Genomic DNA, 23,772 nt, shown 5'->3' with positions numbered 1-23,772 from the left:
AGTTTACCAGCGTTTGAAGGTCTGTGGCTTAAGATATAACAAAAAATTAACGAGAAATTCAATCCTTTTACTTACACTGATATGAATTAATGCTGTGCCTATTTTTTTTAACATAAAAAAAAACAGACCAAGGTTTAAGACAGCTTTTCAAAGATTTCATAATACTAAACTGTAAAAATAAACAGGAGCCGTTAAAAAGGTCATGCATCATTATGCACTGTTGTTTTTTTTAAAATAAAAGTTTAAATTGAGTTTAACTGAGTAATTGCGACACCCTCAATAACAACAACAACGCAGCGTTTTTCCCCTTCCTGTTTTTCCTGGACTGATTCTGAGAACATACATCACCAACCAAGCCTTGAAGCAGCTAAATCAGATCCGTTACTGATCCGACCCCCACACGTTTTTGTGGTTGAGCATATATCCACTGTGCTGTGAAGCAGATTAAGACCAGTAGAGACTGTGAAGGCTGTATGCAGTGTGAAGGTCACTCACTGGTATGTATCCAGGCATGTCCATAGTGTAAGTGGGGTGCTGTCTCAGCCACTCCCGTAGGTCCTTAGTGCTTGTCCCATCCTCCGCTTTAAGGCCGCTCTCCTCCAGGCTGGCACTGGAGGCTTTCGGTGCAGGAGCTGGAATGTGTCTCTGTGCTCGGCTTGGCACATGCGCCCCTTCTACAAAAGCTTTGGTCCCGTCTGAATCCTCCTGTAAAGGAAAAGAACATGTAAGGGATTATAAATCTGTCCCTTTCCTGCTTTCTCAGAGAGCAGAGGAACACATCTCAAAGTTGTTTAAAAGGGTGTGAAAATCTTTTAAGGTACAATTGCCCAAAAAGCTAAATTGGCCATATTTATCAAACATCTCAGAGAAAGAAAGCTAACCTGGAATCAGTTCATGCCTTTAGCACAGTTACAAGGACTGATTTTAGATCATCATTCCCACTTTGATAAGCATGATAAACACGGGCCAATAAATGCACACTAGCTCACATTTGTATAATTTTAACAGAATAGAACAGAACTTCAATAGAACTAAAATACAAAACAAAAATAAGTTGTTTCATTTATTTCAAAAATAGCAAAAAAGGCAAGCTATGATAGCTAAAACGTCTGGAAACCTTCCTAAATGAGCCAGCAAAAACGTTTTAAAAAAAAGCAGATGCCCGTACCACATTCAACTGTCCCCTCTTGCTGCCCATGAAGAGCAGCTCCAGGCCTTCCACGTTTTTCCTGCGGCCTCTCCTCCTTCGGGTGGGGAGTTCAGGCTCCAGCAGGGAGCCGTTGGCCCTGGACGCTCCACCCGCCTGCAGCAGCTCCATCTGGGCCTTCAGGGCTGCTGAAGAGGCCATGGCTCCGGGGAACACGGCGGAAGATGAAGAGGAAGAGGCTGAAGGGGTCAGGTTGTGCAGAGCCTTGGTCAGGTCCATGGCTTGAGCTTGACCTTCAGCAGCGTGCGACTCCCTCAGCTGAGCTACCATCTCCATCAGGTTACGGCGCTTGGCAGCCCGTTCCGCCTCAATCTCCACCTTCCTCCGCCGACGTCTGCGCTGCCGCGGGACGGACAGACTCAGAGCCTCATCCTGTGCGGGAAACAAGCAGACGGGTCAGCGTGGAGGCGAAGAACAAAATTTGTCAGTGTTCCCATTACAAACGTGAGCAGGCACACGGAAGGATGATAGAATGCCTTTTAGAGTAAGTAAACTAATCTTTTTGCAATAAGCAACTTGCTGCCATAAAAAACAGCACAGCTCTTCCATTAATCAATTCATTACAGAAAGTAATGCAGATGGATTGTATCAAGGCTCCAGACTAATTTCAAAACTGCCCCTGAACAGTCTCGAAACATTGTCAGCCGCCCCAACCGGCTTTGTTTACTTTACCTTTCTTACTTGAATGTTTGTACTGTCATATTACAGATTCGGTGCATTACAACTGGCATCAAAGCTAGTAAACAGTAATTCAAGAATTAATTAACAAAAAAGAACATACAAAACTGTTAGCTTGACGCTAATATAACAGGAATTCCCACTGACAGGCTAATGAACTTTGAAATATTTAGGGTGGGTATAAACAACTCATTCAAAAATTTTTGTGTTAAATTACCACGAATTGTCCTGAAGCCTCACAAAACTGTTTGAACATCGCATCGTGTGCCGTTTTTATCATCCCCAGGACGGCACTAGCCTGCAGCCTTGTGCATGAAGGAATTTTACATTGTTATACTGTATAGTTTTGCTTGGGGATGCACTTTTACAGCAACCAATGATTAACAGCTAGCCTGGATTAGAAATGGGCAGGGGCAATTTCTGCCCTCAGTGACCGATATTTCACACACAAACGGGCAACTTTGCGAGCTGTTTAACATTTTAACTTAACACAACTAGCAATTTAATCTCAAACAGCAGACAACATATAAACTATGCAAAGATGCACTGTAAAGTGTTGGCTGTTTCACTAACGTGATTCTCATTCATTTGAACTGACATCTTACATTAAACTTGTTCTGGGGCCTGTACTTGAATTCCAAGAGCCAAAAATCTTGATTGCTGAACTTCTGCCTAATCAGACCTTGTAATTTCTGACATGAAATGCTCAGCCTCACCCTGCGTGAACTATCAGGCTCTCAATTTACGTTGTCACCAAAATGGCATCAGAGGTGAGAAAACTAGTGGAACAGAGACAGACAGTGCTGAGTCCGAGAGAGCAACTGATCTGCTGGGGGCAGGGTAGGTGACTTGCCTTGTTGACCTGCGGTGACATGGTGAGGTCCTCACTGCCACTATAGCTGGTCTGGCTCACCATGGAGAGATCGCCTAGGCCCCTCCTTGGCAGGGGGCTGTCCGTTGCCATGGCGCTGTAGCCAGGCAACAGGCCTGGGAAGTCAAAGAACTGCCTCCTGTTGGAAGGCCACTTGCCCTTGATGACCGCCTCACAGATGTTGTCCATACGATTGATCATTACCCTGTCCTGCAATACAAACACAGCAGAGATGCACACAAAATGTGAGCGTGTGCAGGTGCATTTGTAATGAACTACTGAGTACACAAAGGAAAACTGAGCACATCTGCACATCTTCTGCCAGGTCCTCCACCTTACAACAGTTTGATCTGGCAAACTTCTCCCCTCCCACATATAAAAATCTCATAATTTTACAAAAGTAAACTAAGTTTACTAAGCACATGGATCAAACAATAATGGTTTTAACAGATCAAAGCTGACTTAATACCATATTTTATTAGTTTTATGAGTGTGCATGTAGGATGCTACAAGTGATGTCCATTACATTATAGTTGTAAAACTGATCTGCAATCTCAAGTCTTTAGTCCCATACTAACCTTTGGCCAGAAGGAGAACATGGCTCTTTCACCAAACATCTGAGAAGCAGATGCTTCGACGTCGTCCACTCCGAAGTAGTCACGTGTCTCGTCCCGTGCTGTGCTCAAGGAGGCATTACTCTCCTCGTCAAAGTTTTTCCTCTCAGAGGACCCCCCGGCTACAAAAGAAAAAAATTTGATTATTCCTTTAAAAAGTGCTGGTAATCGAAATTTTTATTGGATTTCATTTTTTCCTTGAGGTCCACTTATATTTGTGTGGCTTTATGCATCAAAAAACAGTAATACATCACTTTAACCTGACAATTTCCCAACCTCTCCTTACCCCTTAGAATTAGCATGTGTTTCCCTGCCTTCAAGACTAATAAAATCAACCTCTGTTCTGATTGGCTGCCCTTTATTGTGCTTCATTCAAAAAGCAGCCCAGGCTGAAACTCTATATAACATCAGTGTTTATGGGCAGAGCTAAATAGTTTGTATGCTAAACTGGCAGACTGATCAATCGATCTATCTATCTATCGATCTACAAGGTGTTTCCTGCCTTCTGTCCAATGAGCGCTAGGGCAGGCTCCAGTAACCCACCCCCCCCACCCCAAGAGCATTTATCCATAGATTAGTGAGTTATATGGTAATAAGCTGTTTTTTTGTGACAACAATTCATTTAAAATTCATTGGGCTGTTTGTATGGGGGAATCACACGTGATTAATAAAAATAATGGCATTTGTTCGCAGCTTCATTGCCACATATGGACTCCGAATAGGTTTTCCATGAGGGGCTCTTTATCAACACTGCTGCAGCATTTATTCAGTATCTTAGTCATCATTTTCATTATTAACAAACTGCATGAAAAAAAATTATAATCTTACTTTCTACTTTTTGTTTTAAATCTGTCACATATCGCCAGGTTTACCTTCGGCCTGAGAAGACTTTTCTGATTTGTCATCCTCGTCCATTTTCTCCTCTTCCTCTTCTTCTAAGGTTTTGTCAGTGCTGGTTTTGCTGTCGCCAGGAGCTCCAGATGACTGCTCCTGCTCTTCAAGAGCTGGGACAGGGAGTGTGTCTGTAACCTCAGGCTCAGTGGCCTTCTCCACTTTAGCTGTTTCAGGAGCGCTGTGGCTTTCTTCAGTGTTCATGTCTTCTTTTTCTTTGTCCTCTCCCTGTTCCTCTGCCTCCATCTTCTCCTCTTTGGATTCCTCCTGCTTCAGCTCATCCTTCACCTCCTCTACAGGCTTCAATTCCTCTTCAGGCTTCTGCTCAGGCTTTTCCAAGTTCTCCTCCTTAACTTCCTCTTTAACCTCCACTCCGGTTTCCGCTTTTACCTCCATGCTGTCTCCTTGCTCCTCCTTCAGCTCATCCTCTTTAACCAGAGCCAGTGGAGTTAGAGGGTTTGAGGCAGGTGCAGGTTCGGCTCCTTTGCCCTGGGTGAACTTGCGGTGGGCCTCCAGAAAGCCCAGCTCAGGGTCGTTGAGGATGTGGTAGTCCGTGCGACTGACTCCATGTTTTGCGGCTCCGCGGAGAAGGTCGCGGTCATGCCGGCCAGGTTCCCACCAAGCAGGGAGATCCTGGCTTGGCTGGCACAGACGCAAACGCTCCTCCAGCTGTGGATGTGGCAGGACCTGCTCTCTGATACGTCGGAGCAACTCGATACGGTACAGAGTCCGTGATGCTCTTTCCTCCGTGATGGGATCGATTATCAGGGTGGGGTCTGCTAGATCTGCTAAAAAGAGAGAGAGAGAGAGAGAGAGAGAGAGAGAGAGAGAGAGAGAGAGAGAGAGAGAGAGAGAGAGAGAGAGAGAGAGAGAAGGGATTTAGAGAGAGACAGGAGAAAATGAGAGGAAAAAAAGGAAAGAGAAGTGTAACAAAGTACTGCGAATGGGCAGGAAAAAAAAAAAACTGACACTGAAAGCTTATAATAAATCCTAAATCTAATTAATCTGCAGAATCTAAAATCAAAACCTCACTAAGGGAGCACAAAAAATAAAAACTAGTCAAACTCAGATATTCAATGAAAAATAAACAAGGCCAAGTGTCCTATAAAAAGATGCAAGTTCTTGGGGGGTGGGGTTATACCTTGGTCTCCTTTGACTTGCATACGGCACACGCGCTTGCACATGGCCACGAAGGCGTAATAGTACTTTTCCAGACTCTCGTCCGTCTTCTTGTCTAGACGAGCGAAAGCACGGAACTGCATCCAGTCGAAGCACTGGCGGTGGACGTCGTAAACCACTCCGAATGTAGACACCACGCGGTAGAAATCAGCCTCCTCCCGCCTGGTCCATCTGGAGAGCAGACAGTAGGAGAGAAGTTATGAAAGTGGTCATAAGTGAAATATGAGGGGAACTCACCACAGTCTAAAAGACAAACCTCAGAACTTCAGAGGAAAACAAGAGTCCAGCTTAATTTAAAAGGAATGGTTCAACTTCAACAAAGCATGAAATTACTGGCTCTTTGAATTATGGTCAACAGAAGCTTGCTTTACAAAAAAAACAAAACACAAAAAAGAAATGTACAGTTTCTAAAAAAGGTGTCTTGTTTTATGTAGACAAACAAAGCAAACATTGATGCATAGATTATATCGTGAATTAAAAAAATAAATAAAAACAAAACAAAAAAAAGTTTATTGGTATCTGCATTTTCTAGAGCAACATGTTATCAGCTGTTATTGGCCAAAAAAAAACCCTACACTGATGCCTTACCTCTGCCGTCTCTCTTTAAAGTAGGCGGCACCGTCACCCAACAGGGCGGCGCTCTCGGGCAGGAACGGAGAGGCCTTCATGAAAGACCCACTTTCTGCCAGGAACGCAGTAGCCGCCACATCCTGACCGTAAGCCCCTGCTTCGGTTACCATGGAGAGTATGTCATCACGGTGACGGCGGCGTCTCCGGCCATCAGGTTTGGTCAAAGCTTCCTGCCTCAGCTGCTCCCTCTTGTGGCTGCGCTGGTAGGCAGTGATAAGGCGGCGCAGGCGGGCAGTCAGCGCAGAGGCTGGAGGCCAGTACAAGTTCCCCGCCTTACCGTTTTCACTCGACTTGGGGGACGGCTGGGACGACACAACAAAGACGTCAGTGACGGCATTATATTAAGTGCTGCGTATCTAAGATTTCAATTTTTTTGGAAGTACATAAAGGACTGACCCTACATCAGCATGTTTAGTCTGACATTTTGGGATTTGTCTCAACATACTTAGTTTTCAACAGACAGTTTATGCAAGTAATGCTGAAGCGTGAAAATACCTTCGCCACTCTCGATATCCATAGTCTCCTCTTTGTCATCAAGAGGAGAGTTTGTAAAGTCCTGGAAACAATAAGAACAGAGTCATCAAACCAATCCTCAAATATACACTTAGACACTCTGTATAAAAGACCAGTTTACAAGTAAACTTACATCCAGCTCATCTTTGAAGGGCATCCGGAGTGGTTTGTACTCAGGGTCCTCATCCTCACTGTAAAAGAAAGTGTCTTAAAACAATTTGCCAATACCGATTTCCCACATGACCAACTAATAATGAATGCCTGAATAAAACAAACCAATACTGTCCCTTACTAGCAACATTATCAATGAGATCTAACATTACGTTTAGTTTTATCTAGGTCATGCACTATGTATCAGTCTCAAAGCGTTATCGGAGCCTGTGACTCGGACAACAAACTCGGATGCATTACTCTCAAGCATATTTCATGTTAAATGTTCTAGATCACATTCAGAAGACCAGATTCAATAAATTTCAACGTTGTTTTACAACTTTAGCATGGAACTCAGAACAAAGGGAAGGGCAGAAGAGTTAGAGAGAGGGAGACAGAACGAGAGAGAGGGCAGAAAGAAAGAGTGAAGAGGGAGAGGAGTCCCTCTTGCTGAGGCTGTGATTTCGGGCCAAAATTACCCCTCGCCACCATCTGCCACCATGTCCGCTCCCCTCTGCTCGGCTGCGATGGCTTTGGCATCGGGCATGCCCACCCTCTCCAGGAAACACAGGGTGGGGTCTGCACGCATGGAGTTATACTTCTCATAGCCTGGTGAAGAGAAAGAGAGAGAGAGTCTCAATATCACTCCACCCAAATCACTGGCTGGGCTGCAGGGTTCCAGGTTGAGGAAATACTATTTGGAAAACTGGGGAAAAATATATATGGGAAAAAGAAGAAGACACAACAAAAAAAAACAAACAAAAAAACCCATTTTGAACAGACACCGAAACAAGCTACCAATAAATTATGATAAAGTGCAATGACCAAGTAAAACGCCCTGCAAAAACTTGTCAAACATGAAGTCTTCAGTCTGAATGACTCAGTACTACAACTCAAAGGCCCTGAATCTAATAATTAAACCAGAAAATTGTAAAAACTAAACAAGACACTTGCATCAGAGGAGGAAAAAGATAAAGCTAACAAATGAAAAATGGTAAATCAAGTAAAATGTTGTCTGAAGTACAAAGCCCTCAGGCTGACTGACATTTAACCAAGTGCTAAACTCAAAAACAAGCAACAGTCTGAAAAAGCTTATCAATAAAAAAATAGCATAAAGCAAAGGGTCCAGAAAACTTCCCAGAAGTATGAAGCCCTTTGAATGAAGTGCAAAAATTCACTTCTAAAGCATAAAACCAAAACAACAGAATCCCAATCAGAATATCACTAAAGGAGACACTCAATCAGAAAGGGGTCAAAACTAAACCAAACCAAAAAATCACAAACCAAAGTAAAGCATCCTGGAAAAACTGAAGCAAGTTCTCTGAATGAAGTGCTACAATTCACACTTCTAAAAATAAATGCTAAACCCAGCTACAGGATTTAAATCATAACCTCACTAAGGAGGGGAAAACATTCACGAGAAAAACCAAAAAGAGTGCAGTTGTGGAGGAAAACGCCCGTTGAAACTGTCCAAGCAGAACAGATTTGAGGCTGCGGATCCTGGCCGTGCACGGCAGGGGAGATGATTGGCAGGCTGGACCCACTTCAGCTGAGAGCTGCTGATCCCCCCCCCCCCTTCTCTTCTCCACCTCCCCTCCCCTCCCCTGCCAGAACATCACATTTCAATTAGGATTTATGCGGTGACACATTGTTCCTAACTGCCGGCACGGCCCGAGCCAAACTGTAATCATGAGGGGGTTTTATAGGCTATCATTCTTCCCTCTGCAGCGCAGGACCCGCCACCTCTCTTCTGCTGCTTCCTCCCGAGACCTCCCCGCTGAATTGGGATTATGATTAAGAACAGGCTGCCTGTGTTGTACACACGCTTGCATGTGTGTGTGTGTGAGTGTGGGTGTGTGTAGGGCAGAGTTAACGAGGCTGCTCAGGGCTCTTGGGAGCGAGAGAGTGCGAACAGGAGCGAGTGAGAGAGAGAGGTCTCTGCATGGACATTCAGAGGAAGCTCACTCGGAAGCCTCTTGTCTTAGATTAATGGCAGCGACGAGAGCCAGTGCCTGTTATTGAATAAGAAAAAGTGCCTATTACTACATTTAATATCATTACAAGTGAGCTGCTGACAATTCCAGCCTCGACTCGCTCTCTCTCTCTCTCCGTCTCTCTCTCTCTTTAGAACGTTTACTGCCCCAAAACAAAAAGATGCATTAAAACAGAAAAACAGGAACACACAGAATGTGAAGGGCCCACATGCAATATTTCCCTTGTATTTTACTTCTGTCCCCGAGGTCAACATATGACGTAAGCTTGTGCGCCAAACACAAGCAGTTCTTTTCCAATCTCTATTAATCTCTTAGAATTAAACCAGCTGTTTGACACTTCCCCTTTAAGACTGACATGTAATGAGCTCTATTCTGATTGCTTTTTAAATACAAGGCAGGCTTGAAAGACTTATGAAGCACTTTTGTAAGTTGCTCTAGATAAGAGTGTCTGCTAAACGCCGTAAATGTAAACGTAAAGGAAACACTCCTAATAACGTTAGCATGAATGGATGGGCTAAACTGGCAGGTTAAAGGCAGATATGTAACTGTTGATTTTGCTAACCTGAAATTCAAAACAGACCATTTTGGCAGCTTAGCTTCCATATATGGGCCGCATGGACTGTGGAGGAAACGGTACATTGAAACCTTACATTTACAAACTACATCAAGCTAATTTTTAGGAAATATGAGAAAATCCAGCTTTCCATGATACAGGTCCTTTAAAAGCCCACATCCCAAATTTCTTGCATTTCCTTTTTCCCTTGAGGTCCACTTAACGTGTGGTTTTGTGTCCCAACAAGGCCATAATTCATTTTACCTGACTGTATTCCAACCTCTCTTTATCCTTTAGGATTAAACAGGCTGTCTGTCGTCACTGTTGCTTTAAGACTGATGTGTCGATGAGCTCTGTTGGGATTGGCTGTCCTGTACTTAACATTCAAAAAGCACTCAGAGCTGAAACACTCCTTATAACTTCAGTGTGAATGAGCAGGGCTAAACTGTGGTAGGTTGAGTGTTGGTGACATCACCAAATTCAAAACAAGCTATTTAACAAGTTCTCTTGGAGCTTTTCTTATCCTTGTCGGTCAAGGTTAACAAACTGTTGATGGATTAAAAAGTGGGGTAACTCAGTTTCAACACAGACACTCATCTAGGCTAGGAAGCAGCCGTGTGGGAAACAGTGAATCAGTTTTCTAACGATATTACAGTGGGTCAGCGCAGGCAATTAGAGCCCCCTCAACTGCCTGACGCTGAACCCCAGAGAGCTTTGGGATCTGAGGGGGCGGAGCTTACCATGCTTGAAGACCCCAATGAGGAGAGACTTGTCGGCCTCCAGGTCCCACCAATCGGCAGGGACTTCAGCGTTCAAGGGCTGTGGGATCCAAACATCCAATTCGCTGCAGCCAAAGAAAGAAAGAGAGGAAAAAAAAAGAAAAGTAAACAAACACAGGAAGTGTGATTAAGCTGGAGATGGCTGTGGCCGCGGCCGTGAGTAATCTGATGAGCGCGGCAGTAATGTCTATCCACAGACATCTGGAAGGAAACGTGGCCATTAACACGCCGCATCTCATTTAGAGGCCATTTCTCAGCCTGGCTGTCCAGGGCCAACCTGATTATGGCCAAAGATCTGAGCCACTAGCTTCTCTCTCACTACCAACACACGCACAGTGGCTCAATTAGAACTTCAGTCAAGTCCTCGAGAGCATCAATATGGCAAGCACGTCTGCACATTATCCATGCATGCACATCTGGGTGGAGGGGGGGAGAGGAGGGGTGAGTGGGGGAGGGAGGAGAGAGAGCGGGAGGAGAGAGGGACAGGCAGAGGGGGGGATGGGAGAGGAGGAGAAGGTGATGGAAGGAGAGAAGAGATAACAGCAGGCAGGCTTTGGAGTGAGGGACGAAGAGAGATGCCAACCTTGAATCCGTTCCCTCCAGGATCCGGTCTGCCAGGTCTCCAATGACTTCCTGTCGCAGATAGTACAGCATGCGGACCCGCAGCAACACTCTGTGAGAGATAGTGGGAGAAAGATGATGAATGAAGGGAGAGAGAGAGAGAGAGAGAGAGAGAGAGAGAGAGAGAGAGAGAGAGAGAGAGAGAGAGAGAGAGAGAGAGACATTGGGTTAACTTAGCAGCAGGCAAAATGATAGATGGGGAAGGGAGAGGAAGAGAGAAAGAAGAGAAAAGAGGGAGAGAGAAAGACAAAAATGAAGACACCAAGGAAAGGAGGATGAGGAAGAGAAGGGGAGAGACAGAAAAAAGAAAAGAAAGGGACAGCGACAAAGAGAGAAAAAAGAGGAGGGTGAGAAAAAAGATAAGAAGAAAAGTGAAAGAAAGAAAAGGAAGAAGAGTGAGGAAGGAGTGAGTGAGGAAAAAAAGCAGAGGAAAGAAAGACAAGAAGAGAGAGAAACAGATGAGAGGCAGGAAGAAAAAAAGATACATGAAGGGATGGAGGGAGACAGAAAGAGAGACAGAAAAAAGACAGAGATGGAAAGACACAAGAGGAGAGAGGGATGAGGATGTAGACAGAGAGAGAGAGAAAGAAAGATAGAGAGACAGACAGCGAGGGAGCGAGACACAGACACAGAGAGAGAGAGAGAGAGAGAGAGAGAGAGAGAGAGAGAGAGAGAGAGAGAGAGAGAGAGAGAGAGAAGGCAGAAAACAAAAGCCTGAGTAAGTTTGGCCGCTGTGCTCAATGCCAGCAGCAGCGGTGGAGGCAGAGGCAGAGGCAGCAGCCGCTCGTTGGCGTGTGCCACGGCTCATCCATCATCCTGCCAGGCCTGATTAGCCACGCTGCGCGCCAGCCTCCGCGCCTGACAGATGGCAGCACATAATCACCTCTGTGTGTGCCGCCTTTCACCCGCTTCCAACAGGTCTGCCTGGCTGGCACCTGGCCTGGCACCATGCCGCTCCTGCACGGGGGGAGAAACGCCCGCCAGCCCGCAAACCCACCGCCTTCCCTCTCTCTCTCTCTGTCTCCCCATTATACCCTCACTCCATCACGCTCCCCTTCCTTTCTCCTCCCTCACCCCTACCTATCTAACATCTCTCGCTCCATCATACCCTCCTTCCACACTGCCATATCTCTCTCCCCACCCTGCATCTCTCCTCTCTTTTACCACCCCCCACAACGCTTCATCGCTTTACTCCCCCCGCGTTCTTCTGCCCCTTCCTCTCTGTCTCTCCACATCTCTCTCTCTCTCCCCTTCATTTCCTGTGTAAACGCTGCTGAAGTTGTGAGGTGTGAACGGGACGAGGGAGAAGTTTGCGGCGCAGCAGGCAGATGGCCAGCGGTCTGAGCGCCTTGAATTTATCGACTTGGAACGCTGCTTCCTCAGCTGCTGCTCCGCTCTCTTTCTTTGGGTGCATACGAGAGAGAGAGAGAGAGCAAGCGAGCGAGCGAAAGAGCACGAGAGAGAGAGCCAGCAGTGCGCACCCCCCTCGCCCTCCCTCTGCCTAGGCGAGACCCAACAATGCAGGCCTGGCAGCAGAAATTATTTATCAAATGAAACCAGAGAGGCCTCACAAAACAAAAGAGGGCAGACGACAGCATGCGGCGAGTGACGGACAAGCAGGGCGAAAGACAAAATAACCCATCCTGGCGCGATGAGAAAAAGGATGAATTATTGAAGAGATCTTAAAATCTTTAATTTCAGCAAAGGGGGAAGATGGGGGGCAAAGACTATATATATATATATATATATATATATATATATATATATATATATATATATATATATATATATAATTAAAAAAAAGAAAACAACAAAACCACACCACCTATCGTCTCAGTTTTACCCTCATTATTCCAAAAACTTTGGCACGCATGGTTCGCAGAATCAGGAAGCTCATCACTGCCAAGTTTAGTCTTTTCTACTACTAGAACTATTTCTATTAAACCACACACACTTCAGTTCCAAAACAGTGACCATCTCAAATAAGGGTGTAATGTTTTCAGCACAGTATCAAAAACGAACACAACCATTCATCCGGGTGCCCTCTATTAGCTTAAAGTGGGTAGGGTTTATGCTATATCCAAACTGAAAAAGCTGCTATTTTATACTGGTCAATTATAAACTCTAGTAGTATATTAGAGTACAATCAAGACAAAACATAAAAAAATTAAATGAATCTCCACCTAAGAATCAGAAATCAAACTGAATATACTACACCCTTATGCTACAACCAGTTTTAATTGGTTGATTGTAACGTCCTCCATCACTTCCATCAAAAGTCTTGTCTACCCTTTATGGTGACTTAGACAGTCCACTTCAAATAAGCCCCAGTTGCAAGTCGAGCAAGTTTGCTTGTTAAGCACTCGGCAGTCCCAACAAATGAACACTAATAGACAAAAACATAAATGAGTGTTTTTTGATGGTAAGTCAGGCTTAGGGTGCCTACACAGACAATAGCAAATGCATCTTAATCAATGTATTTTGGTAAGACAGTTGCGTTTGCTCTGCCAGACTAGAGCATCTAAAAAAGTTTAAACCACTTCAACACTTCCTGCAAGGGATTTTGACATGGGAAATGAACACCAATGAAAGCGTGCATGGACAGGCAAAGATAGACTTCTGATTTGCTTGCTCGAATTTGAACTGCACAAACCCCATCCCTACTCCGGCATGCGCCTCCTAGACGGCCAAGATCTGCATGCTCCGGTCTTGTGCTGTCTACTGTGTAATCATCCTTACTCTGACTAGACCTGTAAGGTTGCTGATTTCTAAAACAAGACTACACAGAAGTTTTACCAGGGCTGCATGATATAGAGACAATTTCAAAGACAACATATTGCCCTATATCTATACATACAGCACTAAAATACAACAGTAACATACTGCTTCTGACCCAGCTTGTTGGGCTTTAAATAAATCACGGTTGCACCCCCAGATTGCTCAGGACGCTAACAGAGAACAGTTGTGTCTTATTTTAATATTTTAACCTTCTATACTGCAAATCCAGTTGTTGCAATAACAAGTAATACCGCATAGCCTTAGCTCTTACTTGTTGCAGTGATGTTTCAGATGCCTCTTGTAACTGTCCTCCTGGAGCAATACGTCAGGGTTGCAGTCGGCCAGCCAGTCAGCCTGGGGCTTGTGGGGCTGTGCCACCGGCAGCTTGCCCTTTTTACCTTTACGGCCTCTGGGCACGGGAGCAGACAGACCTACACAAATACAGAAAATAAATGTTAGTAATACTCCAGCATTTCAACCTAATCTGCACCTTCAGCATCCATATCATATGCTCAACTACCATCGACAATTTTCCTGTACAGAAAAACAGCTGACTCAAAACACTCATAATAGAAGTGAATAGACAATGTGCAATAGCTTCTATTAAGGGGTCTAATGTTATCCAAGCTGTTCTTGTCCAATTTCTTTATTAAAAAATGCAGGACTACTCCTTTAAGGCTAAGCTAAAGCATATCTAAACATAGCCTTCTGATTATGCCATGGTAATTCCATCGTACCAGAGTGGTTGGTGAGCGTGCGGCTCTGGCCATCCTCCGTGGGAGCGATGAGGTCCCAGATGAAGCTCTTGATGTTCTCGTCCCCGCGGTAATGCAGCAGGCAGTAGGCCAGCAGTGAGCGGCAGATGATCTCCACGTCCCGCTCTCGCAGAGGACGCTTGAAGCGCCCATGGGACAGGATGTCCCTCCAGCGACCCCAGCTAGACAGAGGGGAGAGCACAGAGAGTCAAGTCACAGCTTCAAAACAAAACAAGAACCAATGCTACAGTTTCAAGCTCTGCATGTTCTGTTCAGACATTTCTAAAATTCTGTGGCATTCATAGGTTGCGGATGCGAGACTACTTTTTTTGGTCAAGAAGTTGTGGTGCAGTCAAGCTAATTTTAGGATGAATGTTGGGGGGGGGGAGTAATGGTGTTAAGTAAAACCTATAAATAATGAGTCATCAGAACAAACACAAAAAAAATCCATGTCAAACTGAGTTCATGCATCTTTTGAACATTTTTGCGCACAAACTTTACATAAGATTATGTGTTTTCATGCTGGCCTCGAAGACGCTGTTGCCAACAACTGTGACCGAAATTCAAGGTAATAAAAGTATGGAGGCAGAGTAAATTAAGGGAAAAACAAATCTGTTCAAAAGATGGGAAACGGGGTACGAGAAACCTGAATATAAAATTTAAACGTGACCATAGCCTGATCTTTCAAAAACGCTGCTTGAACCATACAAGAGTAGTCAGATTTCATAGTTTTCAGACAAATATTTCAAGCTCTACTCCAGCCTGAGGGCCACTCAAAGTGGAATATTTGAATTGCTGTAGCTCTACTGTTCGTTACAGACTGAAGGAGGCAGGGAAAAAGTACAGGCTCTAGCTTCCTGGCACAGTCAATGACCATGGGGAGACCCAATGCCCTTGTTATTTGATGGAAGCACTCAGGCTCTCTGAGGAGAATGGAGCTCTGCCCTGCGGGACTTTCTGGAGAGACAGTGAGAGCATGAGCGAGAGAGCGCGAAAGTGTCTGTGAGAGATGGACAGCAGAGAGAGCATCAGAGAGAGAGAAGAGAAAGAGGGGGGAGGTCTGCTCTGAATCCACAGCCCTACACTGCTTTTCATAAAAACATCAGATGAGACAAAGCCCTCAGATTTGATGGATCTAATTTGCTGTGTAGCCCAGGGGTCTAGACGTGTCTGACTGAAAAAGGGAGGGGGAAAAAGAGGAGGGAGGGAATTTTAAAAATAATAATACTGGTCAGACATGGTGCGTGCAGCCAGCCATGATTAGTGCCGGGAGCACTGAGGCCTGGCGCTTAATTAACTGTGCGCGTTAGATAGCGCTGCAGCTCCCGCCGCCCGGGGACAGGCAAGCGTGACAAACTCGGCCACAGCACTGGTGGGCTGCAAGCTACCAGATATCCGCATCCCAAACGGAAAACTAAACGGGACAAGGGGGTATTTGGGTGGCGATGAAACGATGCAGGAAGCAGAATATCCTGTCTCGTGGCATTGGGATGGACTTCCTGCAGTGGTGAGTTTCCATGGAGCGCGCTGGCTCACAGCTCCATCGAGGGATCTGAGGGACGTGGCCTGGAAAAGGCTGAGTGGAGGTGGGGCTTGGGGGTTGATGTGGAACTGGGACAGGAAGAGTGCATGTTTGTGAAGATAAAGCTGGTGTGGCATTTTCACAGTCTGAGGGCGCAGGGCAGCATCTTCCACACGTTTAAGTAGCTGAATAAATGAAAATGTCAAAGAAATCCTGCTCTGAAAACACCACAAGCTGCACTCACCCATAGACCAGCAGGTTCTTCTCCACTCTGAAACACTCGCTTCGGGGATACCCCTGGGTTTTGTCCTGGGGCCTCCGTGGTTTCTGAACAGGCTTGTCCTCAGAGTCGCTCTCCAGCTCCGAGTACTCCATCATCTCGTCCTCCTTCATAGAGCTGTAGTGACGTGTCTGCTTCCTGACCCGAGGGGTGTCAATCACCAGGGTATTCTGATGAGATACAATCTGCTGTTAGAACACCCCCAGAACACTTTAAAAAAATAAATAGATTAAAAGTGGACCCGTGCCGTTATTGTCACTAATCCTTCAAATAGCCTGCAGTCAACCACATACAGACAAGCGCTGGACAGATCTGTCTGCTCACAGTATCCACTTATACTGTTTAGATTAAGAGCTTCGCTCAGGGGCACAGGCAGAAAACAATATTGTGATAAAGCACTTTTGGTTCGACGTAAAGCGATGTTTCCCTTCAGCAGCCGTAAGCTGCTTAGAGCCTCAAATTCTCCCGAGTGGAGAGAACAGCGGTAATTACAGAAAACGCTTCCCATGGCCAAGTTTAAACAATTTCGCCTTTGCCCAATTACGACTACATTCCACGCACTGTTAGCCTGGGGAAATAAGCCTCATTAATTATGCTCAGATAGCATATTTATGAGGAGTGACACCATCGAGTGCTGGGGAATCTACCCAGACCTGGATTCTCCCCGCCTTTAATTATCAATCTTCGGCTGCAGCTATGAATGCGATACCCATCAGAAAGCTGCTAATGCGTGACCCCGGAATTAATGAAACAATGATTAACAGTCAGCTATAAATCCCTCACACATCGCTACACAAGTGAAAGTGCCAGAGATTAGCGCGTAGATTTAACTACATTTCCCACGAGGCGTTTCTTCACACAAGCATGCGTCCTCGTTCCATCTTTAAACCCTGCATGATGAGTGGCTTACCCTGCCATTGATGACGGCCAGGTCCAGCTCTGCTTTCTTTGCCCATTTCTGCCAGAAATCTGGGTCCTCCAGAGAAATATCTGTCCTGTTCCCAGAAGACACAAAACTCGCCTGGAGAGGGGAAGAAAATAAATTTACATGAACATTTTACTCCTTAATTAGTTTTTTTATAGGGCAACACAAAACAAGTCAAGCCAGCCCAAATAAGGGTAAATGTATTAATCTACACATCTCCGCTAACAAACATTGCCATTACCTTAGCAAAAGTAGAGCCTTTCCCCTCGGACTCAATAGTAATTGTCTGTGTGCGTCTCTGTAAGATCTGGTCAATGTCCTCTTCACAGAATTTAGAGCCCTCGTCCTCTTCATCCATAAGTGCACCATATGCCCCTTTGCGCAGGAGGTCCTCAATCTCCTTCTTTGAGAGTTGCTGAACCTAAGACAGCACACATTAAAAGTACAGTTAGTACTTACAGATTTCAATAAATATGTTCTTTTTTAGGCTTATTTTATAGATCGGCAAAGGTTTTTGCTATATAGTGAAAAGGATGGAAAAAAAGATGCAGTCTAGAGGCATTAGAGGCCCATCCACCAGCTGCCAGCATGTGGAAAGTATGTTTGATTAATGAACCATCTGGAATAGAGTTTTGAGCGCAGCTCCATAAAAATGGAGGTGCTGTGAGCAGTTCGTACCCCATTGGCAGCATTCTCTCTTCCGCTCATGGACTGAAGCACAGCTTTGTCCAGCCCCAGCTTCAAACTGGCCTTGTCGAACATCTCCCTCTCGTAAGAGTTTCTGGTGATCAGGCGGTAAATCTTCACTGCCTTGCTCTGTCCGATCCTGTGGCATCTAGCTTGTGCCTGAAAGTACAGCGGGAGTAGGGAGAGTCAGACAAACACAACCTGACTGAGCAGACACTCGCTGACAACCAAGAAAACTGCATCGGTTGCATAATACGAGAGCCACATTCCATCCACTCACTCGGCTGGAAGTGTTCTATTATAAAAGGGCTTTTGTCGAATAAAATAGTTTCCCACAGAGGCTACTGGCAGTGTAGACCGTTGCTAATGACCCGCAGCCCCGGAGCAAAAAAAAGGCCTTTGCTTACCTGCAGGTCGTTCTGAGGGTTCCAGTCAGAGTCAAAGATGATACAGGTATCAGCAGCAGTCAAGTTAATGCCCAGGCCTCCAGCTCGGGTACACAGCAGGAACACAAAGCGGTCTGAATCGGGTCGAGAGAAGCGGTCAATAGCTGCCTGCCGGAGGTTTCCCCTCACTCTGCCGTCAATACGCTCGTATGGGTACCTGCAGAACAGCAAAGAGGCTTTAGAAATAGCACTTTATTTCCACATTTATTTCCTAAACTCACATCATAAACCGAAGTGTAATGCTGAATTTGAACAACTAGCCAAATTATGTCAGGGCTTATGCTCATGATTTGCTATTTTGTCAAAACCAGGAATGTTTGTAAACTAATAATAATTGATAATGGCATTAATTTATGCACTGTTTTCTTTTGGTCTTTGATGGTAGTGTTTTGTTTGGCAGGACTCCTACCGTCTCTGGATGAGGTAGTCCTCAAGAATGTCCAGACAGCGCACCATCTGGGAGAAGATGAGTACACGGTGGCCACCAGCTTTGAGCTTGGGCAAGAGCTTGTCAATCAGAACCAGCTTCCCTGCAGCCTGGATCATGGCCTGTAGGTGGAAGTCTGGTTGGTCTGCAGGGTGGGTCTCCCTGAACTCCTCCATTATCTTCTCCTCAGCACCTACAAAATGTAAAAAGAATTTAAAACACTGCTTTTCCAGGATGGACTCAGGACCTAGCTTAATCTTAACTTCAACTGATTATACCTTAATAGTACAACCCAGAAAAAAGGTCATTTTGTTGTATGACATTCAGCATATGAGGACAATCCTTATTTTTTATTTGTTAAACACCGCTGTGATTTTTTATTTCTGTTTTCTCACCGTTGATGAGGTAGGGGTGATTACAGCATTTTCTCAACTCCATCATGGTATTCAGCAGGTTGGGGACATTGGACCCTCCACCTCCTCCACCTCCACTCTTGGACAGGAAGGCGAAGTTTTTCTCCAGAATAGCACGGTAGTATTTCTTTTGCACGTTGGTCAGCTCCACTTCAATAATAGTCTCCTCTTTTGGGGCCAGATTCTTCTCCACATCCTCTTTCAGTCGTCGAAGCATCATGGGCTTCAGAATGCCCTGCAGTTTTTGCACCTGAGAGAGCAGAGATGGACAACACTTGAAACAAACACTATCACAGAAACTTTGCATTTAATACTAACTAGCGCCTATAGCTTTTATTTGTTATCATTCACATCTTTGGTGGAAATATTCTTCCTTTCAAAAATAGCATGTACCTTTACAGTGAAGATTAATGCTCAATGCCTAATCAGCACAGACTAATGGTTAATTTTTCATCTGCCCCAGTATTAGCTATAAGCTAAAGGTCAATCTGTTGTTCCTGTAAGTACCATGCAGCAAAGCGGTGAGAAAATGATAAGAGCTGATAAACTGCACCTGTTCCTCAGTTTTCAGGTCCCCAAACTCCTGCATGAAGGTAGACTCTGAAGGGAAGCGTTCTGGCTCCAGAAAGTTGAGGAGACTAAAGAGTTCCTCCACCGTGTTCTGCAGTGGCGTTCCTGTCAGCAGGACCTTGTGTTCCTGCAGGAGATGAAGAGGTTTGTTAAAAATCACGACCCACTGTCTCAGGTGAATAAGAAATTCATTAGAGGGGTCATCTGCAGCCCATTAATCAGAGCTCCTCCTCAGCTTCACAGCCAAGGGTCCCTCAGTTTTTTTCTTCCTAAGGCTCAGCAGGACAGAGATTAGGGAAATGCGGCAGAGCCAGCATAATTTCGGTCACTCTAATTGACATGATGCGCCAAACACGATAGGTTTCTGTTAACTCGTCTGATTCAGGGTCTCATGGAATAGGAATTTATATAAAAAGTCCTATACAAAAAGAACCAGCAAGATATCTACCATGTCCATCATCTTTAGTCCCTCCAGTAGTTTGCAGTTCCTGTTTTTCAGTCGATGGGCCTCATCAATAATCACACAGCGCCATGGAACACTCCGAAGCTCTGGGCAGTCAGTCAGGATCATCTCGAACGTAGTGATGATGGCATGAAATTTGTAGGCTCCCTTTATCACACGACCCTGGGTAAGGGAGGGCAAAATGCCAGAAGTGACTCAGGGCTCCACAAAATGACAATCTCTCAATGGACTTGACAATCATCAGAATCATGAAGAAAAAAATAAATAAATAAATAAATAAATTCAAAACCCTCAAACCACAGCGCTAAAATAGAGGCTTTGGTTTTTTTTTACCTGTGCATCTCTGTAGTTCATCTCGTAGGCCTGGATGGTCCTTCGGCTGGCCTGACTGCCGTGGTAGACGACCACATTGAGTTCAGTCCATGTCCTGAACTCCCTTTCCCAGTTCGGTATGGTGGACAGAGGTGCAATCACCAGGAAAGGGCCGTGGATACCCTTCAGGTAGATCTCATAGAGGAAGGTGATGGACTGGATAGTTTTTCCCAGGCCCATTTCATCAGCTAATATACAGTTTCGTCTAAAAAGGTTAAAAAGAAAAAAAGACGGAGCGGGGGAAAAATAAATTTAAAAAAATTAGACGTGACCTCTTAATTTAGTGCTTGCCAAAAGGAACACTGGAGCTTAAGTGGGATTGGAGCAGTTCATTAAAATTCTTTAATTTAAACAGGGAGAACTACAAAATTGTTGGTTTACTTGCAGCCTTATGGTCTGTATTAATGAGGGTGAGAAGCAGTGCAGCTGGACGGCAGAGTAATTGCATACATACGTGTTGTACCAGTTGAAGAGCAGCCAGTTGACTCCTTCCAGCTGGTATTCCCTGAGCGCGTTGCCGTTTTTATATTCCCTGGAACTCTCGGATTTCTGCCAGTCGCTGGCGGGAGGTCGCTCCTGTTTCAAATAAAACAATTCCCGTTAGTGGTTTTCAGCAACCGCAAGAACGTGGCCCTTTTCCTTTCGCCCCCTGTTTTGCTCTCTCGGCAGTCACAAGAGAAAACAAAGCTAGATGGAGCAGAGTGCCAGTCCTCACCACGCGCTTCAGCTGCGGCTCCCGTGCCATCACTCGCTCAAAATCCTCAATCTTGCCCTGGTCAATGTCTGCCTTCAGCTCCCACGTGCTGTCCTCATATGGCAGCGAACACCACTTCACCAGGTACAGAGTGACCGGCTGCGGAAGATAAAATTGTAAACAGTTAGAACTTTGCTTAGCTTGCAGGTTCTCTAAGCATGAGTTTGCTTTACAGCACATCACAAACGAAACAAAATAAAAACAAAACTGTTACACACATCTCCATTTTCGTCTGTGCTCTCGGACACGTCGAGAACTCTGTCCACCTCCACGTAGTCTGGGTTGAACGGTTCGTCGTCAATCTGAAAATAAGAATGGTGGAATTTATGTATGCACCAGTTCACCAAGCATATGCAAGCAGGGGTAGAACAATAAAAATAAAAGTCAACAACAATTACAACTTTCTGGTCAGAATTACAGAAACAACATTGACTAACAATAACGCTTCCATACCCATATTTAAAACACAACATTTTGAAAAAGAAGACATCTAAAACTCTACAATAAAACTGCACGTTTTTGGTTAAAACTAAAAAAAAATAAAAATTAAAAGTCACAAAAAAATACTGCAAGCAATGGAAAGCCTGAAAATTCAAAAGTCAGGTGTCAGGTCAGGGGTTTTTCACATCACATGCCTTTACGTATAAAATGTCACACGCTGACTCAAAAAGAAGATCTGGCTTGATGTTTAGGTCTCAAACGCAAAAACCAACATTATACAAATGAGGAATGACGACATTAGCAGATAATTCACCCACATTCCCAGAAGACATGGCCTTCGCCAAGTTCTGAATGAGCTCTCTCTGAATTCTCTTTTAATCATCATTCATTCAATCAGCGAAAGAGTACGAAGCACAACGCACATTTCACACTGCGTGCAATCACACGTTTCCACCAGAGAGGTCTCTAAAACTACCCTAAAACTTACATAGTGCAGCTTAAATTATGACACTGCTGTCCAGTTATCTATTGCAGTGGCAAGTCTGAACTACGCTAAAATCTAATTTGACCCGTTACAGGTCTGATCAATCAGCCTCTGCACATCGCATAGGAGGACAAGTAGCCATTTCGTTATAAGGGTGGATGTTTGTGAATGTGTAAAAATTTGACTGGTCTGTTGGTGTTTTAAAATTGGAGGTTGGATGAGTTTAGAGGACAAAATGTGAAATGTTGTGGTCAGGGAATAAGCAATATCTACCAAAATAAAAGTGCACCTGACCAATAATGTGATCAACTCTGAAGTGCAGAAAGACACATAGGATATGCAAAAAAAAATCTAGGTGCATCCCAACGGTACTGATGTGGGTGGTGTAATTCTGGGGGGGAAACCCATTTACACTACAATACTTTCACACAGGGTGAGAAAAGCTCTCAGACAAGATTTTCAAAAGTGAATTAATACAAAAGTACTCAGCTCCTCAGCTACCTTAACACCAGGAGCAGAGAGTGAACTTGGTGGAGATAAGGTCATGAAATGCTCCATTTTATTGCCTTCACCTGAGTCTGTTCAAAACGGCACCATAAACATATGCAACCACTACATACAGCCACCATTATCAGTGCAAGCTGTAAAAGGGGGGGGGGAAGGAAAAAACAAAATGGCGGACAAACCGGGATATGGAGGATGGGTACTGACCTCGTTTAGGAAGTTGTTGAGTGCCTGCTTGGCTTTGAACCTCTTGACCTTCTGGTGGATTCTCTTGTCCTTCTCCAGATCCTCGAGGTCCGCCCAGCGACAGTGCAGGTACGAGCTACATAACACCAACAGCACATAAAGCCAAAGTTTGTTTAAATGTAAACAAACTACACATGGTTGGCTAACATGGTTGACATGGGCCTTTGGACAAGGGAATAGTAGAGAAAGGTCAGTGGGAGTATTTAAAGTAGCTGTTTTGACAAAAATAAGGTCTGTGTGGCAGGCCTTTGGTTCTTAGAGGAAAAAGATATGAGGTAGAATTATCTAATTTCTTAATCCCACTATGAATAACCTGCCAAATACAGATATAATCCACTCATAAGATAAGCCTGTAGATCGACTGCAAGCTGGACAGCGTTCTATTAAATCAATATAGAAGCAACCATATGTACAAAGCACCATATGAACGCATTATGTGCAAGGTGGAAAGCTGGTAATGTTAACTAGCTGGGGACCCAAAGTCTGAATGCCCTAGTGAAAACTCTATTGTGGGGGACGATATTACAATATTTAAAAGACATCGCGATAGTCGATATGTATCATGACATTTTGATGCAGTGCAATAACAGTGTCACATGTAAAAACTGCCTTCAAAATCTCAGGGCATAATGCTTTTTATTTAACATTTCACACAACTGCACTAAACCCAGTAAAACAGGACTAATTACGCTGTTTTTAATGAAACACGGTGCTGGTCAGCATTTTTTTAAGTGTGAATGATATCAATCATTCACTCAGAAAAGCTTTCATGGCAGCATGTATTCAAGGTGAACTCCGCAAACTTGTGTAAAAGCCTCTGATTAGTAGATGAAACCCAGCTGAGGGTCTGAACATGAGCTTCACTGGAAGACTTAAAAACAAATCTGACCTTTTTGTAGAAAGACCTCAGCATAGTCAATGTCACAAATTTGCCTAAATTTGAATAGCAATCTAGAAATAATGTTTCTTCACTGTTTCACTCGGTTAAAGCATATTTTATATTCTTTAAACAAGTGGTCAGACAC

At 44.5% G+C, this 23,772-nt stretch overlaps 1 protein-coding gene across 1 annotated transcript in view; it reads right to left on the bottom strand.

Annotated features, from left to right (window-relative positions):
* chd7 (chromodomain helicase DNA binding protein 7) overlaps positions 1–23,772 on the bottom strand; it is a 66,293-nt gene that overhangs the window by 2,801 nt on the left and 39,720 nt on the right. Inside the window, exons 8-35 of the mRNA XM_036565385.1 lie at positions 22,709–22,823; positions 21,291–21,374; positions 21,034–21,171; positions 20,773–20,894; positions 20,280–20,523; positions 19,932–20,108; positions 19,467–19,610; positions 18,896–19,163; positions 18,483–18,693; positions 18,035–18,230; positions 17,619–17,786; positions 17,182–17,361; positions 16,926–17,036; positions 15,980–16,185; positions 14,196–14,395; positions 13,730–13,889; positions 10,643–10,732; positions 10,021–10,124; positions 7,213–7,342; positions 6,717–6,774; positions 6,566–6,626; positions 6,029–6,368; positions 5,403–5,611; positions 4,243–5,046; positions 3,335–3,492; positions 2,739–2,966; positions 1,169–1,579; positions 496–705 (exon numbers count right to left, since the gene is read on the bottom strand). Coding sequence (XP_036421278.1) covers positions 496–705; positions 1,169–1,579; positions 2,739–2,966; positions 3,335–3,492; positions 4,243–5,046; positions 5,403–5,611; positions 6,029–6,368; positions 6,566–6,626; positions 6,717–6,774; positions 7,213–7,342; positions 10,021–10,124; positions 10,643–10,732; positions 13,730–13,889; positions 14,196–14,395; positions 15,980–16,185; positions 16,926–17,036; positions 17,182–17,361; positions 17,619–17,786; positions 18,035–18,230; positions 18,483–18,693; positions 18,896–19,163; positions 19,467–19,610; positions 19,932–20,108; positions 20,280–20,523; positions 20,773–20,894; positions 21,034–21,171; positions 21,291–21,374; positions 22,709–22,823 — 5,527 coding nt within the window. The remainder of the gene's footprint in view (positions 1–495; positions 706–1,168; positions 1,580–2,738; positions 2,967–3,334; positions 3,493–4,242; positions 5,047–5,402; positions 5,612–6,028; positions 6,369–6,565; positions 6,627–6,716; positions 6,775–7,212; positions 7,343–10,020; positions 10,125–10,642; positions 10,733–13,729; positions 13,890–14,195; positions 14,396–15,979; positions 16,186–16,925; positions 17,037–17,181; positions 17,362–17,618; positions 17,787–18,034; positions 18,231–18,482; positions 18,694–18,895; positions 19,164–19,466; positions 19,611–19,931; positions 20,109–20,279; positions 20,524–20,772; positions 20,895–21,033; positions 21,172–21,290; positions 21,375–22,708; positions 22,824–23,772) is intronic.

The sequence above is a fragment of the Colossoma macropomum genome, unplaced genomic scaffold, assembly GCF_904425465.1.
Source record: "Colossoma macropomum unplaced genomic scaffold, Colossoma_macropomum, whole genome shotgun sequence".
NCBI classification, from domain to species: domain Eukaryota; kingdom Metazoa; phylum Chordata; class Actinopteri; order Characiformes; family Serrasalmidae; genus Colossoma; species Colossoma macropomum.
This window is presented reverse-complemented; position numbering and strand designations above follow the sequence as displayed.